Source organism: Pogona vitticeps, chromosome 6 (assembly GCF_051106095.1).
Source record: "Pogona vitticeps strain Pit_001003342236 chromosome 6, PviZW2.1, whole genome shotgun sequence".
NCBI classification, from domain to species: Eukaryota; Metazoa; Chordata; class Lepidosauria; order Squamata; family Agamidae; genus Pogona; species Pogona vitticeps.
The window spans coordinates 94366661-94383278 of record NC_135788.1 but is presented as its reverse complement, the minus strand read 5'-3'; the positions used below and the strand labels follow the sequence as shown (position 1 = coordinate 94383278).

At 43.5% G+C, this 16618-nt stretch overlaps 1 protein-coding gene across 1 annotated transcript in view; it reads right to left on the bottom strand.

Annotated features, from left to right (window-relative positions):
* Window positions 1–3616: 3616 nt before the first annotated feature.
* CAVIN1 (caveolae associated protein 1) overlaps window positions 3617–16618 on the bottom strand; it is a 32950-nt gene continuing 19948 nt past the window's right edge. Inside the window, exon 2 of the mRNA XM_020785546.3 lies at window positions 3617–6183. Within this exon, the coding sequence (XP_020641205.1) occupies window positions 5491–6183 (693 nt within the window). The 3' untranslated portion in view covers window positions 3617–5490. The remainder of the gene's footprint in view (window positions 6184–16618) is intronic.

Below are 16618 nucleotides of genomic sequence, written 5' to 3'. Positions count from 1 at the left end.
TAACATTTGCTTTCTCTGTCTGGCAAGACATATAGATACCATAGTTACACTTGGGTGTGTGTTCTGTGCAATCAAGTCAGAACTGGCTTATAGCAACCCTAATGGGTCTTCCAAGGTAAGTGAGATATTTAAGGATATTTACCAGTTCCACTCCCCGAGTGAGTTTCCATGGCCAAGTGGGGACTTGAACCCTGTTCTCCAGAGTCCTAGTCCATCAGTCTACCCACTATACAGCACTGAGAATCCCATAGTTACACTTCGGTTGCCCAAAGTATGCCATCTTGAAGAATGCTTTGTCTGCAAAAGGACCCAGGTTCATCTGCTGGTATTTTCAAGATGGGATGAGTAAGTTTCCTTTCTGAAAAATTGGAGGACCATTTGGTTGAAGAAACACTGTTCAGGGTCACTTAGTGGAGGATTGCCACTGCCCCACCACCTGTGCTCTGGTAAGCAATATGGCGAACAACCAGCAGTACACACAAGAGCTGAGGAAGGAGCTCATTGCTTAGTGGAGGCCCAGGGCAAAGTGCCCTCCCCCATTTGCCCCCTCTGAACAGTACTGATACTGAACTGGACAGATCAGAGCTTGAAAAAAAGTACTTGTATTTCAAAAGAATAACATTTCCAAGCTCTAAGAAGTCCCATTATTTGACCCAGTAAAAGACAGCCTTCTGTGTTTCTGAGTTCTAGAGTTTACATCCTTCAGCTCTCCTATACTTGGTTCTTGCCCATTTAAGTTGGTAAGAACTTGCCCCATGAAACTGATGCCACTGAAAGTGAGGCTGAACATTTATTTACTCATGTGGGAAAACAACCAAATGCACCAGCCATTATTTTTAAGGAGATAGGTGTACATTGTTCATTGAAAAAAACAATAGGATTTTTCAAACATCTGTATTTGGTCTTAAAAACTACTTTTTCTATCAAAAGGTGGTTGAATGCTTGGAGGCTGTGGAAAATGTTCTTGTAAATCAGACTATAGAAAGTGCCCATTCTATTCCCTCATCATGTATCCATTTTCCTTCCAACTAACACTGAATATTCAATGGAGTGTGAATATTTGATGTCCTCATGGGGTTTTTAATTTTTTTCCTCCTTTGTCTCATACATTGGGATTTACCATATCATGCCAATGCCTCTTTTATAGGGTAACCATGTGTCCCTTTTTACAGGGAACAGTTTTCTGATGGGATTGCAGAGACCTTGAACTGGCCCATCCTCCATTACCATGTGAGCAGCAGATTCAGCCCACATACAGACTTTCCCAGTTCTCCTAGAAGTATTACTGTTCTAGTTAAATTGTAAATGTCATTTCATATTTTGCCCAAGCACATATGAACGTGTATGTGCACTTTTAGGCATGTGTATATTTTAGGCATGTGTATATATCTGTATAAAAGGGACGTGGTGGCGCTGCGGGCTAAACCGCAGAAGCCTGTGCTGCAGGGTCAGAAGACCAAGCAGTCGTAAGATCGGATCCATGTGACGGAGTGAGCGCCCGTCACTTGTCCCAGCTCCCGCCAACCTAGCAGTTCGAAAGCATGCAAATGCAAATAGATAAATAGGAACCACCTCGGTGGGAAGGTAACAGCGTTCTGTGTCTAAGTCGCACTGGCCATGTGACCACGGAAGATTGTCTTCGGACAAATGCTGGCTCTATGGCTTGGAAACGGGGATGAGCACCGCCCCCTAGAGTCGAACACGACTGGACAAAAATTGTCAAGGGGAACCTTTACCCTTTACCTTATATATCTGTATATACAGTATATACTGTATACACATGTATGCATGCATGTTTCTTTCTCTTTTTGGTAGTAGTGTACATCCTTTCCGTTGGTGACATGTATGTGGCAGCTTTAGTAGTAATGTGCCATCCAGTGGAAATTGAATTTCAGCTACTCCAATAGGGCTTTTGAGGTGAGTGAGATATGTAAGTTCCCCCAGAGAGTTTCCATGGCTACTTGGAACTTTATGTCCTGCTCTTCAGAGTCCTAGTCCATCACTCTATCCACTCCACTACACTGGATACCCCTTGTGGTAACCTTGATCACTCTTGATCCACAGAAGATCCTCCTACAGGAGGCGTGATACCTTCACCCCATTCCCAATTTACATGTCAAAAGAAATGTGGAAAAGCAGCAACTTGTAGTTAGATTGCTTTGGAGGCAATGGCACACTAGTCCCCATTTCTCACTGTTATAATAAAGAAAGAAAAAATCACCACAGGCTGAGTGAACCCTATTAGTGATCCAAATGCAACAGCACCCTCCTTCGTTTCATGTTCATACCTGAAGGGAAGGGAGCTAACACTACCTGGAGAGTGAAATAAGAACCAAATTTTTGGTTTTGGCTAACTGGCAATTGGGTGCACATTGTCTCCTGGCCTTGCTGAAGACCGAATGACATGTTTTTTTTAGAAGCATGCATGAGTGCCACTTTGTTTTCAAGAAGCTGCTGATCAGCAGCTGTCTGCTGGTCAGATGAGAAAATAAATAGCACCCTCTCTGCACTTCCTGTGCCCTGGAGCAGTGACTGCAAATGGAATAGGAGCCTTCCATAAGGCGCCATCCAGGAAGCCCATACGAAGCCCTCTTTCCAAGGTCCCACCTCTTATTTTCTAACTCTCCCTGGACACAAGTAAGCTTCTCTGACTAACCATTCATCCTCTCTTTGGACAGCAGAGTTCTTTCCCCTTGTCTCTCTCCGTGGTTTAGTCTTTGGCCAGAGAAAGTTCACAAGTAAATAGAGTGAGTAGAGTTGAGCACTTGTTTTCCCAGTGTTTGCTGCCATCATGTGGATGCGGCTGCATCTTGCATTTCCTTCAACCCTATCTCCTATAGAACAGGGAAGAAGAGGCTTGCAGGGCTGTGATCTTGCCGAAAAGAACACAGATAAGCAAGTGATAGAATGAGTTTGCAGCTCAAGAACCTATGATCCGTAAAGCACTGATCAGAGAAAAGTGTGTATGTGAACAGTCAAGGCAACTGCAAGCAGCTTCTCTCTAGGACAGACACCCAAGTCCAGTCTTTGTGCTGCATTTGAGATCCAGACACTGAACAAAGAACAGAGTTTCCTTCCCCTCCTTTTTTTTTATTTACACACCCGATCTGTCCTCTGCCCAAATAGTAGAGTTCTAAAGAGGAAGAGAGGCTGGCAGAGGATGGCCCTGCCAGAAGGCAGAGGTTGGCAACGGCTTCAGATGGCATACACCAAGCGTAGGAAGAGTAAATCTATGGCTGCTATGTAGTTCTGCCTTGCACCTGCTAAGCTACTCTGCTACCTTCTGAAGTAGAAAGGTATCATGCTACCAGTTAGGAAGCCAGACAAAGTGCTGGTCTTTGCTGGCCTTTCTGCATTAATTTGCGGAGGATAGTGGGAGCTTTCTTTGTCTCAGGTGGAGAAAGGCCTTGAATTGGCCCTGGATATTGAGGTGTGTGTTTATCTCAGGAACTTCCTTGTGAAAATGATTCTCATCACTAGCAATAACTGCTTTTCCTTTAGAATAAAAGCAAGAGTGTTAAGCACATATTTACATGAAGTTTGGCTAGAAAAGTGTCCCCAATTGCCTCTAGCAGTGACCTTGGTAGTGTATCTACCCCCAAACACTTGACGCCTGTTCTTTTAGAAAAGAAAGTTTATTAGTCACGCTGCTCACCAGGATGCAGTCTTAGAAAAGGAGCAATGCATCTGCCTGGCACATTCCCCAGCCTGCTCTATTTGCCCCAGAGTAGGACACAGAGCATGTTCTCTGCCCCATGTAGGATAGCCCTAGAAGCCTCATCTATTTCATACTGTGGGCTTTTCCTTGACATGAGATTCATAGCAAGAATAGAAAAATTCAAAGGAAAGTATGGTGGTGGGGACATCCCCTTGCTTCCAAATTACTTGTACACTCCTTGGTCAAGTAAGAACATCCCTAGACACACACACACACACATATACACGTATCTCCCTGCTGGATTGCAGGTAGCTCTGCCAAGTCATCTTGGTAGAGCGGGCAGCTCTGGCTGTGGTAAAGGAGTTTCTGGTCATGGAATGGGCCAAGACAGCGCAGCAGAATTGAGTGTTTGGGGAATCTCGGAAAATCCTATCCAATGATGGGAAGAGGCGAATGGTCTGTCTTATCATGTAGGGGGAGACAGCAGCATGCATCAAACATTGGAGAAGGAGGTGTCTTTGGGGAAAATGTCACACTTCAGACTCACCCTCATTTATTGCAAAATAAAGTAAGGTTAAGAACCATATTGGCTGGGAGAGTATGTGAGCTGTAATCTGAAAAAGAATTTTTTTCACACTCTGACAAAAAGCCAGAGGTAGCTGTTTATGTTTGTGAGATGGTTGAAAGCTTCTTCCTTTCACCTGCAGCAAAGCTGTTTCGTGTCAGAGAATTCCTAGCTCCTCCTTCTGTCCCCAAGCATCACATTCAGAGCACACATCCAGGAAGCATGAAATAATTGGTCTACTGTAAGCCAACACAGCAGGAAAACAGGAACACAGTATCTGGAGCCTAGGCACTGCACAAAACAATGTTGTGGTGCAGAAGATCTTGTTCAGAGATGCTGGGGAGACTGCTGATAGATTAGATAAGAATTCCCTCCTGTATTCTCCTTGTTAAAACATTACTGCTTACTACCACAGGCTGTAATGTATGACTCCTCTCCCCTGCTCTGTCTCATCTCTCTCTCTCTCTCTCAGCTCGACTTGCTGCCCTGTTGCAAGGCAGCTGACAGAGGCATGGCTAACAACATACGTGGCTCTGATGGCACTCTGCTGAGAGGTCTCCCTACCCTTCCCTGTATGTGCAGAGTGCTGGTGATTCACATGCCAAAATACAAAGCTGATTGTATGTGACTGTACACAAATGATCTCCTGGGAAATGTACAGACCCCATTGCTCTTGCATCACCACATGACATTAAGTCCTCTTCCCACCTGACTTTCTCCCAACTCTGCTTCTGTCCCAACCTCCCTCGGTTCAGTGATGTAATTCAGCCAATTCCTTCTTTCTTTGGTTCCACAACTTTGCTTTCCTTCTTTCTGTCCAATCTGCTTTCTGGTCCCCACGAAGCATTCTTGACACCTAGGCAAACAGCTAAGAGGCAGCATGCTCCTTGAGAATACAAGTGGATTACTTTGTTAGCAGCACCTTTGGGTGGTGAATGGAGGATGTTACCATAACAGGCTGACAAAGCAAGCCTTCAGTAGCAGGAATGGTGTCTGAGAAGTTGCTATGAAGTCCCATGTTCTATATGCTAACACAGAGATATACAAAAATGCACCTTGGCATTACATTTTTGAGAGGATCAGGGCTGTAAAATTTATATGATCTGTGTTTGTGTGTAAGTGTGTGTATGTATGTGTGTGAGAGTGAGAGTAAGAGTGAGAAAGAGAGAGAGTGCATGTAAGCACCTATGTGAGGCCAAGAAGAGGAAATGTGAAAAGGTTATATGTTTGGCTCTTGATGTTCTTCTTCTGCTGCTGCCTGCCTGCCTCACTCACTATCACTCTTTTCTGCCAACACTGTGTCTGATTCTTCTGTGATTTGCAGGAGCGTGCTCATCTCAGGGCTTTCACTCCTCAGCAGATCTGCATTTTCTGTCTCATCCCCACCAACCTCCACCATCTCGGTGGCCTTCACTTCCACCTCTCCTTCCCGAATCTTCTTCACATGGAAAGTGAAAGGTGGCACTTTGTAGACGGCTGTCTTCGAGCGTGCATAGACCACGTGGTCAGGGGTGAAGGACTTCTTCAGCTTATCCCGGGAGGATTTCATCTTCTCCCTGCGTTCGGTAGTGACAATCTTGGTGCCCAGCTTGTTCATCCTCTTCTCCAGGTTGTGGCGGGTCTTCTCTAGGTTCTGCTTTGTCTTCTCCAGGTTTTCTCTGGTTTTTATCTTCGTCTTCTCCAAGTTCTCTCTAGTCTTCAGCCTGGTCTTTTCCATCTTCTCTTTAGAGAAGGCCTTCTTGAAGTCATCCACCTTCCTCATGCCACTCCTCTTGATACGTTCTGCTCGTGACTCCTCAATAATTTCCTCTACCTCTACTTCTTCATCCGAGGAGAGCTCAATATGGTGTTCCTCATCAGGATGTTCCTCGCCTGCTGGGACTTCTTCCCCTTCCCCTTCTTTCTCCGTCTCTTTCAAGGACTTACTAATGCTCAGCTTGGATGGTAGTTTCACCTCATCCTGGAAAACAAAAGATTGAGACTGTGAGATTCCTGGCTACTGCACCATGAACTGAGTTTGCAGAGATCCAGCTAGAATCTGACCTCCGTCAATCTGAACTCTAAGCACTGAGGTGCATAACATGCTGCTCTCCACTTGCTTTTAGCCTACAACTCCCATCAGCACTAGTCACCAAAACCAGTGGTGAGGGATTCTGGGACTTGAAGTCCAGAAACCTGTGGAAAAAATATTTCCCATTCCTGCTATATACAATGCAGCACTTGCTGCTTGCCTCAGCCCATCCTGATACAGTCTTCGAAACGACTTCATAGAAAAGGTCTCCAGGTTCTTGCCTTTAAAACATGCTCTGAATTAATATTTATGTTTAAAATACAGCATATTCATTGCGCATTCAGCATGGACAAGTGTTGAGGTCCTTGTGGATGGGACGCTATTCTTAGAGATCAGTCTATGTTTCTCACAAAAGGGTTGTCTTTTCTTGCAGTCTCGGCACATTTTCTGAGTATCAGATGCAACATTTTGATCTTCGCAAAAGGAGACGGGAAAGAATTTTACTCATTTTGTGATACCTGCTGAAATTGCCTATTTTGCACTTCTCTACTAGCCCGGTGACTTAAGTCTCTGGCTGTGGAGCCAGAAGTTGGAGTTCAAGTCCCTACTGGACATCCCAGAAGAGCTAGAGCTAGCCTGTGTGGCCTGGCACTGGCAAACTACTTCTGAGTACCCTCTACCTCGAAAACCCTGAAAAGGATCACCGTTAAGACAGAATTGAATTAACAGCACACACTTACGGTAGCATTATTACCTATTTTAAAACAAAGTGCTCTTTTCCTCAGAAACACATACATTTTCAAGGCTTATGGCACATGCCGTAAGGAAGAAATCACACATACATAAATGTAAACAACTTTAAATGTGTGCAACTGAAACAACCACAGAAACAAGTCAATAGGGAAATACATGCAAAATAGGTACATTAGGAAAAGTGTGTGTAAGTATGTGTGTATGGTATGGAAAATATGTACAATTTTTAATGCAGAAATAAATATTTGACAAACTCGTATGAACAAAGGATGGGAGATGGAGAAATGCAACAACAGGGAGACTGGGAATTTTTCACATGTCTAAGAGAATGTGATTGCCTCTTCGTGAGATTCTGTATTTTTAGAGAGCTGTACGGGCTGTAATTTCATGCAAGTTTCATTAGCATTTTCCTGCTGCTTGTCTTTGATAGCTTTTGTGGAAAATGACACAAGTTCTCTCATGATGTTTCCATCTGGTGAATTTAGCCTCCCCGCTTCCACTTTATATTATTTAGAGCAGACATCTGCACAACTGGTGTTCTGCTAAGCCATGCTGCATCAGGTCCACATGTTCATCCACCACCCTTTTGTGGCTGTTCCAAGGACCCCATAAAAGTGAATGTTTCTGTAGGCTTCAGCAGGCTGCAGTTCATGGCTGCTCTTCGCCTATCAATTAGCAAAACGTGTTGGGTGTATTTAATTTCAGTGAATGAAACTAGAACTGGATTGTGGGGGGACACCAGATTAAAAAATGGTTTAATTAAGTACCTCCAAATCCCCCCCCCCTTTAAAGGTAACTCCCCATCACTTCCCCTTTTGTACTATTTTTATTGCTGGAAAAATCCAAAATACTGAAAGTCAACGAGAGCCCCCTGGTGCATGTACCTTGATATGACACCTGTCCAAAGCGACCCAAAGGAAATTGAGATTAGGAGCGATTCAGTAGGTCCAGAAGAGTAACATCTTGACCCAACAAACATCTCAGGGATTTAGGGCATCTGTGAATTCAGTCGCATCTGCCACGTACCTGGCAATGTTTCTGACTTCTCACTATATCCAATCCAACAAAGAATTTTAAGGGGCTGCAAATGACTAATAAATGCATTACATCATAAAGTTTTGTGGACCAGAGCCCACTTCACCAGATGCCTGCAAAACAAAGCCTGGAGAAGCACTTTTTTTTGGGGGGGGGACTATAACTAGGCACAGCAAAGTCCATTTTTGGACCATAAGTAGTCATGGTGATTCTGGATTCTGTGAGTTCTTGTCCAAAAAAATTTAACTTTTCCAAAGCTCTGTTACAGCCACACAGGTATAGGAAAAAGAAAAGGGAGCAATAATAATAATAATAATAATAATAATAATAATAATAATAATAATAATAATAATAATAATAATGATGATGATGATGATGATGATGATGATGATGATGATGATGATGATGATGAAAGAAATGAGGACAGTGATAATTATTTAAAACCTAGATGTATGCAATGTGCTTACAATTTACTATTCATATAGTAACACTAAAAAACTTCCTGGCATTGTTGACTCAACTCATATTGTACATCACAGGACTGAATTTTTTTTAATAAGTGTTAATTCAGCAGTTTAAGACTGGATTCTCCCTTTGAAATTCTATTTTTTTCAAGGACAGATTTATTACAGAAGGGAAAATAGAAAAGGAAGGAAAGAGGAGTAGAGGAGGTGGAAATATGTTCTTATCAATTATTGAATATTGCCTTTTTCTAATTTCACATTTATGTCTGCTTTGTCTTCTGTGTAGAAGACTTCAGGAGAGTCAACTGTCATCTAGCAGTCAACGGCTCCAGCAGGTTGCAGAGTGGAGGCAGAAATGAGAAGCAGGGCAGTTTACGATTTAATTATGCAAGCTACACATCCCCTCCACCCCACTAGCAGGCTGGGGACTTAGTTTATCTACCTCGGAAGCATGGAAGGCTGCTGGTACCTGTGCTTGCCTTTTCACTCTTCCCTTCCTGTCTTATTTTCCCTACTGGGTCATGTGTTTCAGATGGTAACCTGAGGACAGGGGCAGTCTCACTGCTGGCATTTCCGAGATGCCATGAGAGCCTTCTGGACTAAACTGCAGGGCGTTATATCCACCCACCCACAGTACGTGCAGCAGAGTATCAAAGGAACAGAATTCAGCATTACAAATCGGTGTGAATTAATTTCCACTATTATTTCTGACATGCTCATGTAAAGTACTTGAAGGCTTTCTATGTACACAAGTTATTATTTAACAAAAGACATTAATTAAAGTACATGCATTCCAGGAGTTCCCTAATATTGTCCATGAAATGCTGAAAAACAAAGATTTCAGGTTTGGTTTGGAATGGAAATGTAGATTGGATACATTTTGATAAGTTGGTTATGGCTAGAAAAACTGAGTTGATTTTAAAAAACTATTGTAGCATTTAGATGTAATTCTGCTAATATTTAAAATTTAAAAATATAATCAGAAGATAATTCTAAAGACAATATTTAAAAGTATGTGTTTAGACTAGAGATGGGGACAAATAAAAAATGGCGATTTGTTTTGATCCGTTATTCGTCAAGGTTAACGGATCAACAAATACGAATATACAAATATTCTTCAGTGAATCTATGAATCGATCCGTTGATTTGTCTGCACTTTAAACAGCTATAACACTGGCTCCCAACCACTTAGAGACACCAAATTTGCAGGGAAGCGTCCTCAGACGCCTTTCTACAACTCCTGAAAGTTTGGTGAACATCACGGACCCTCGAGTTATATAGTGACAAAGAGGACGCCCCAGGAAAGCTCCCCCCAGGTACTTAAGAGACTCCAGAATCACAACGGAGCTTCCTATGTCCTTCCCCAACATGCCTGCCAATTTTGGTGAAGATTTGATATCGGACATCCAAGTTATTCACCTATAAATTAGGTCCCCCCAGGAGAGTATACCACACTGCACAGAAGCCCATTCTGCCTACCGACTGCAGATCAGCTGATCAGAAGTTGATAGGCAGCCATCCCCACACACAGCCAGCCACTCCAACAGCCTACTCCCACACCCCCTTCCTTTCCCTACTTTAGCCCCCACTCCACTCCCACCAAGACCCCCTTACCTTAATAGCTGCTGCTGAGGTCTCCATTAGGCCTTTACAGCCACGGTGTGTAAAAAGGGAGACTGGCTGCTCTTTGCAAACATGGTGGCTGCAGCTTCCCTACCCTAAATGAAGCTGCAGCCACCATCTTTGCAAAGGGCAGCTAGTCTCCATTTTTACATGCGTGGCTGCAAGGCCATAAGACCTTGGCAGCAGCAATTAAGATAAGAGGGTGTTGATGGGAGTGGAGTGGGGCCTAAGATAGGGAAAGGAAGGGGGTGGGTGTAGGCTGTGGTATTGAGTAGCTGTGTGGGGTGGTGGCTGCCTTTTTTAATACGAAAGATGAAGAAAAACGGCCCCTTTGTATTCGTGGGGGTCTCTGGAACCCACAAATACAGATCGACGAATATTTAACAAATTGGCTATATTAGTCGGAAAAAGCGATCCGTTTTTATATTCGTCCCCATTTCTAGTTTAAGCATAAGATGTGATAAACTAGTGCCCACCGAAGAGCTATAGCTATCCATACCAATTTAAATACAATTATGCCTGACCTTAATGCTTGTTTTAAACCTCAAAAAGCCTTTATTAGAACTTGGAAGTGATCTCATGGGATGAGTACTGTACTGTACATTATCCTACCAGTTACAAAGAAACCATGTTGTTGTTTTTTGAGAGAGAGAGAGAAAGAGAGAGAGAGAGAGCACACTTAAAATCACCCCATCTGTAGAGTTAGCTGTACTATTCAATTTTTCTTAATCAAATGAATGCAACTACTGCTTTCTGCTTAAGCAGACCTGGGTAAAGTGCAGCCCAAGGGCCACATATGGCCCGCGAGCTGCTCCTGTTCAGCCCCCAGACAGTTTTGAACATCAAAACCATTTATAACTTTTTGTCTAAAGTTGATCAGTTGCTTATCTTTGACATGCCACAAAAAAACTCTTTAGTATTTGTGAAGATTAACAAGTTTAAAACAAAAACAATCATAACATCACTGTTTCATTTTATTTTTAAGTAAAGTTGGTTCGGCCCCCGAACACAGTTCAGATTTTTCATGTGCCCCCCCCTATAGAAATTAATTGCCCACCCCTGTGCTTAAGCTTGCCGCATCCGAGTTTTCAATATTAAGAAGGCCAAATGGCTAAAACAAGCAATAATGTGAATGGAACAGAATGAAGAGTTAATATTTGTGTGGAGAACCTGTTGCCTCCTGGAGACAGCTGGGAAGAACTTCTACACATATTCTTATTAATTGTTAGAACTTGCTATTAACTACTACAACAAGCATGATGGTCTGAAGCACCCCAGAAACATTCTTCTGAACTCCCTCTACTTTCTCTGAACCCATGGGCCAGGGGTAAGGAACCACTGAATACCCTATCAGCCTTCTCCGACCTGGCCACTATTAAAGGACTATGGGACATGTTATCCCACAAAGTATACAGAAAGCCAAGTATTCCCACCCTTCTTAGGTGGATCTCAAATCACAGGCATTTGTTTGTAGATGCTTGCCTACTTTTCTCCCAGGCTCCACCTGCTGCAGGAATGGGCTCCTCCAGCTTGACCACAAGGAATTAAAAGGGTTGCCTGTCCCTGTTCTAGTAAACCTCTGTTACACCTCAATGTTAAGGGTAAAGGTTCTCATTGTTATACATTCCCCTGGATCAGGGACAATTCATGAGACTCAGCGTGGTGTAAGTAGATAGTACAGTATATTGGACTCTGGCTCAGGAGATCTGGCTTCAAATTCTTACTCAGCCATGCTACATCACTCCTTGAACATCTCGTGTAGCTTTGAAACCCTGTTGGGTTTTAAGTTAAACATCATAAACCAACATTAAATTAAAAATTAAAGAGAGCCAGTATGTAATGGTTAAATGTTGGGCCGGGATTTCAGAGGTCCACATGCTCATTCCCCACTGAGCCACAGGACTCATTGGGTAATCCTTGGAGTCATACTCTTTCAGCTTGACTTACCTCACAAGGTCACTGTGAAGATAAAAGTATGGAAGAGAGTCATATATACAAGCTTCTCGGAAGAAAGGCGGGATTCAAATTTAACTAATAAATAACAAATTGTTTGAATCCCTAACCTGTAATTTCATGTGTTACAGTGTAAACACATGCATGCCATTTTGGGTCAGGGTTAGGCCTAGATGGTAATTCAGTCCTTTGCTTTCTCTCTCCACAAAGCCCAGCCCAGTGTGGCTGCAGGCAAAAGGAAAGTGTGTAGGCAGGCGTGGGTGGGTGAGGAGAGGGCAGGCCTGATCTGAGATTGGTTTTCACCCAAGTAGCACATAGCGTGCATCCCCGCTTGGCATTCTTGGGATGCGCTGGAAATAGCCACTGCAGTACTGAGCACCGGGACTGGGGCTGAAAGATAGGCAGATTGATGCCTCCGAGAACTTTACTATTTGAAAGGGGAGGACTGAATGAGGCATGGAATTACTAGGGGAAAGTCACAGCCAGAGATGTAGGGAGTGAAATGAGGCACAGAAGGAAGAACAGCTACAGAGGATGAAAATCCAGCTCTCCATGCCAAAACCTTTTTTCAAAATCTGGCCATTTCAAAGAAACGCACACCCCCCCGCACCTCTGTCCAGCAGAACGACTACTTTGCAGAGAGAGAAATGTGGGATATGAGAACAAGCTGGCCTCTAGATGCTTCCCAAATGTATGCATAATAAATATTAATAAATATTATGGTGAAGATGCAATAGATTTTTTTTGAGAGAAATTGTAGCATGAATCCACAATTATTCTTTTATGGCAACTGATTCTTTAACGCTCCTAGGCCAGAGCTACTCTTCCTATCTACTCTGGCCCACTTCCATTCTTTTGCGGCGTAGGGAGGGAATGGTGTGGGGATTGGTGTGGGAAAAGTGAAATCAATGAATGGAACCAGGTCAGCATCCCTTTCATACCTCCCAACCCTCCCTAATCCTTGAAAACAACTCTCCAGTGACTAATCCTATAAAAGCACTCAGAACTGTATATCTAGAGCAGGGGTGGGGTTTGGATTACAGCTCCCATCAGTGCTAGGTAGCCTAGCGAAAGGTGAGGTATGATGGGAGTTGTGGTCTAAACATCTGGAAGACCACAGATATAGTGCTCTCCCTGGCTGCTGGGGCATACATATTCCACTAATCTACAACTGCACAGGATTGTAAATCAGGCAATAAAAGCAGTTTGTACATTCCATATGATGCCAGTTTTGCATTCAAATTTTAGATATGAAACCGCAAGAGGGATTTTCAACAAAACATTCTAAAGATGCAAGTGCTTTTAACATGAAAAACATTAAAGCGCTGAGAATGCTGGCTTAGCACAGGAGGAAAATGCTGAGGTACAAACTCCCTCTCAGCTACAAAGCACAGGCAGGTCACTCTTGCAACGGATCTTTGCAGGCTTGTTGTGAGGACAGAATGCTTCATTGAACTCTACAGAGGAAAGAAGTGATAGAAATCCAATACACAAAATGACAGATATTGCAGAAAAACTATCAGGAAGTTTCTCTAGTATAGGAGGTCAGGCAATGCAGCTCTGCTGGTCTCTGCACAACACTAATGATTTTCAAATGGTAACTTTCTGAGTTATGAAAAATACTAGTTGAGGAGTAGGCTTCTGCATCTCGGATTCTTAGTTTGCAAGACTGAGAACAACCATTTTACAATTGACAGTAGAAGCTGATTTTCCAGTCTCACACTGCCCGTGTTTACTTGCGAGGTCCCCCTGCTTTGCTGTTTTTCAGAGGCTCTCTGGGAACATTTGGCCAACATCTGCTTTAGCAATACAGTTTTCAGATCTGGGATAAACTTTACAAGTAGCCTCTGGGAGGAAAGGGTGGTTTTCTGGAATCAGGATATCCCCCACCCCTAGCTCCAGCACAGAGGTACTGTCATTTGCTCCACAACAACACCTGTGAGGGCAATTCCTCATTTTTTGGAGACTCCAGCCACTTCTGGACCAGAAACACTTCCTTCCCTGGGAAGCCACACAATAACATCCAAACAAAAGCTGTCGTCCCCTTTCCAGATTGGCATAGCCAGCCATATCCGGACAGCTCTGATCCTTATCAGCCCCTTCTTGGCTTCGTTTGTGCAAGGAGGGGGTCTGTTCTAAACCTTGCCCTCAGTGGCACGTAGGTCCCATCTTGCCTGCCTTCTGCTTGTGGCAAATGTGCTAATTAGGTTGCCTATGGATTTCCAAATGTTGTTATCCAAAAGAATGATGGCTCTATTCTTCTATTATGTTAAAGAGCGCAGGTCCTTAGAACTGTAAGAAAAGATTTTTTTTAAAAAAAGCACAGTATGTGGGAATGGAAACATATTCAATGGTTGTCTGTCATCCCCTTCTCCTCTTGCCTTCATACTTTCCCAACATCACGGTCTTTTCCAGGGAGTCTTCTCTTCTCATGAGATGGCCAAAGTATTGGAGCCTCAGCTTCAGAATCAGTCCTTCCAGTGAGCACTCGGGGTTGATTTCCTTCAAAATGGATAGGTTTGTTCTCCTTGCAGTCCAGGGGACTCTCAAGATCCTCCTCCAGCACCAGAGTTCAAAAGCATCAATTCTTTGGCAGTCAGCTTTCTTTATGGTCCAGCTCTCACTTCCATACATCACTACAGGAAAAACCATAGCCTTGACTATGCAGATGTTTGTCGGCAAGGTGATGTCTCTGCTTTTTAAGATGCTGCCTAGGTTTCTCATTGCTTTCCTCCCAAAAAGTCTTTTAATTTTGTGGCTGCTGTCACCATCTGCAGTGATCATGGAGCCCAAGAAACTAAAACCTGTTACTGCTTCCATATCATCCCCTTCTATTTGCCAAGAGGTGATGGGACCAGTGGCCATGATCTAATTTTTTATTTATTTTTAGCTTCAGACCATTTTTGGCGCTCTCCTCTTTCACTCTTATTAGGAGGTTCTTTAATTTCTCCTCACTTTTTGCCATCAGAGTGGTATCATCTGCATATCCGAGATTATTGATATTTCTTCCGGCAATCTTAATTCCAGCTTGGAATTCATCCAGTCCTGCCTTTTGCATGATGTATTCTGCATATAAATTAAATAAGCCAGGGGACAATATATAGCCTCGTCGTACTCCTTTCCCAATTTTGAACCAATCAGTTGTTCCATATCCAGTTCTAACTGTTGCTTCCTGTCCCATGTATAGGTTTCTCAGGAGATAGAGAAGGTGGTCAGGCTCTCCCATTTCTTTAAGAACTTGCCATAATTTGTTGTGGTCCACACAGTCAAAGGCTTTTGCATAGTCAATGATGCAGAAGTAGATACTTTTCTGGAACTCATTAATACGGTTGCCATAAAGTGGAGGTGACTTAATGGCACATAACAACAAATTTCTATGGGCCGAATTGTGAAGTCATGATAATATTTACATTTGCCCCTATCTACATTCCTTTGACCATGTCCTGTGCTCTTTCTGCTGTCTACTACTGAAATGTACCTCTCAGACTGTACACAAGCTGGATTTAGTCCCCAGCCCTGGGGATAAAACTTTCCCACCTCTGCATTAGTAATTCCTCTGATGCAATTTGTAATATAATATCCACTTCCATCTCCCGTGGGTCTCCTACCATTCTTCTACCGCATACAGAGAAAAGAGGAGGATCTGACTTGTGTGCCCTAAGACCGTGCTATTTAAGTCTTGGGAAGGCCAGACACACCTGCAGAAGGCTGTGTGGAAGAGTTCTATATGTACTGCTCCCCCTCCCAGATCTGTCAACTTGGCAGGACGGCTTCCCTTCCTGCTTCTCCTCCCGATCCAAGTCCACGTTCCTGAGTGGTGAGTCACTGACAGAGCAGACTTTATAGCATACTCAAACTGTCTGGTTGCTACAACACATATAAACACTCTCCTTCATGTATAAAAGGCCAACAAGACACAAAGACGAGTGATGTTCCCAGCCTGGTGGGGCCTGGCGTTATGAAACTGGGGGTGGAAGAAGTGCAGGGAACGGCGCAGGCATGAGAGCAGCAAAAACAACAGAATGGTCAGCCCCGAATCAGGCTTCCGGGAAGGCCGGAGGAATGTTTGAAGCTCCAAATAAAGAAAGGCTTATCCAGACCAGTGAATGGAGGCTTTTATCATATTTCAGGAGGACTGGCCCTCCCATTAGGCAAAGTGAGACCACTGCCCCAGGGAACAAGTGCCAGTGCTAAAAGGGAGAGCCTCTTGCTCTGTCCTCCAGGAAGCTAATCTGGAGGACAGAATTCCATTAATAAAATGGAGGAAAGATTCAACTGCAAGTATGGTCAGACTTTACACAGGAATGCGAGGGGAACACATTTAGATGGGGTAGTGGTAGTTTGTTCAGATGGGCATTTGTCCTGCTGTTTCGTGCACTGCACAGGTGAGTTAGTTTGCTCTTTTTTCCAGTGAACATACAACATAATCACCAGAGTGGATCAATTTGCCCCCAGAGTACCTGAGTCCTTGTCAGGTGTTTCAGCTTTTTTGGGGAGAGTTGGTATGCTCTAGTTCCCAGCACATGCAATCACTGGGGATGGACTAAAATCAAGTC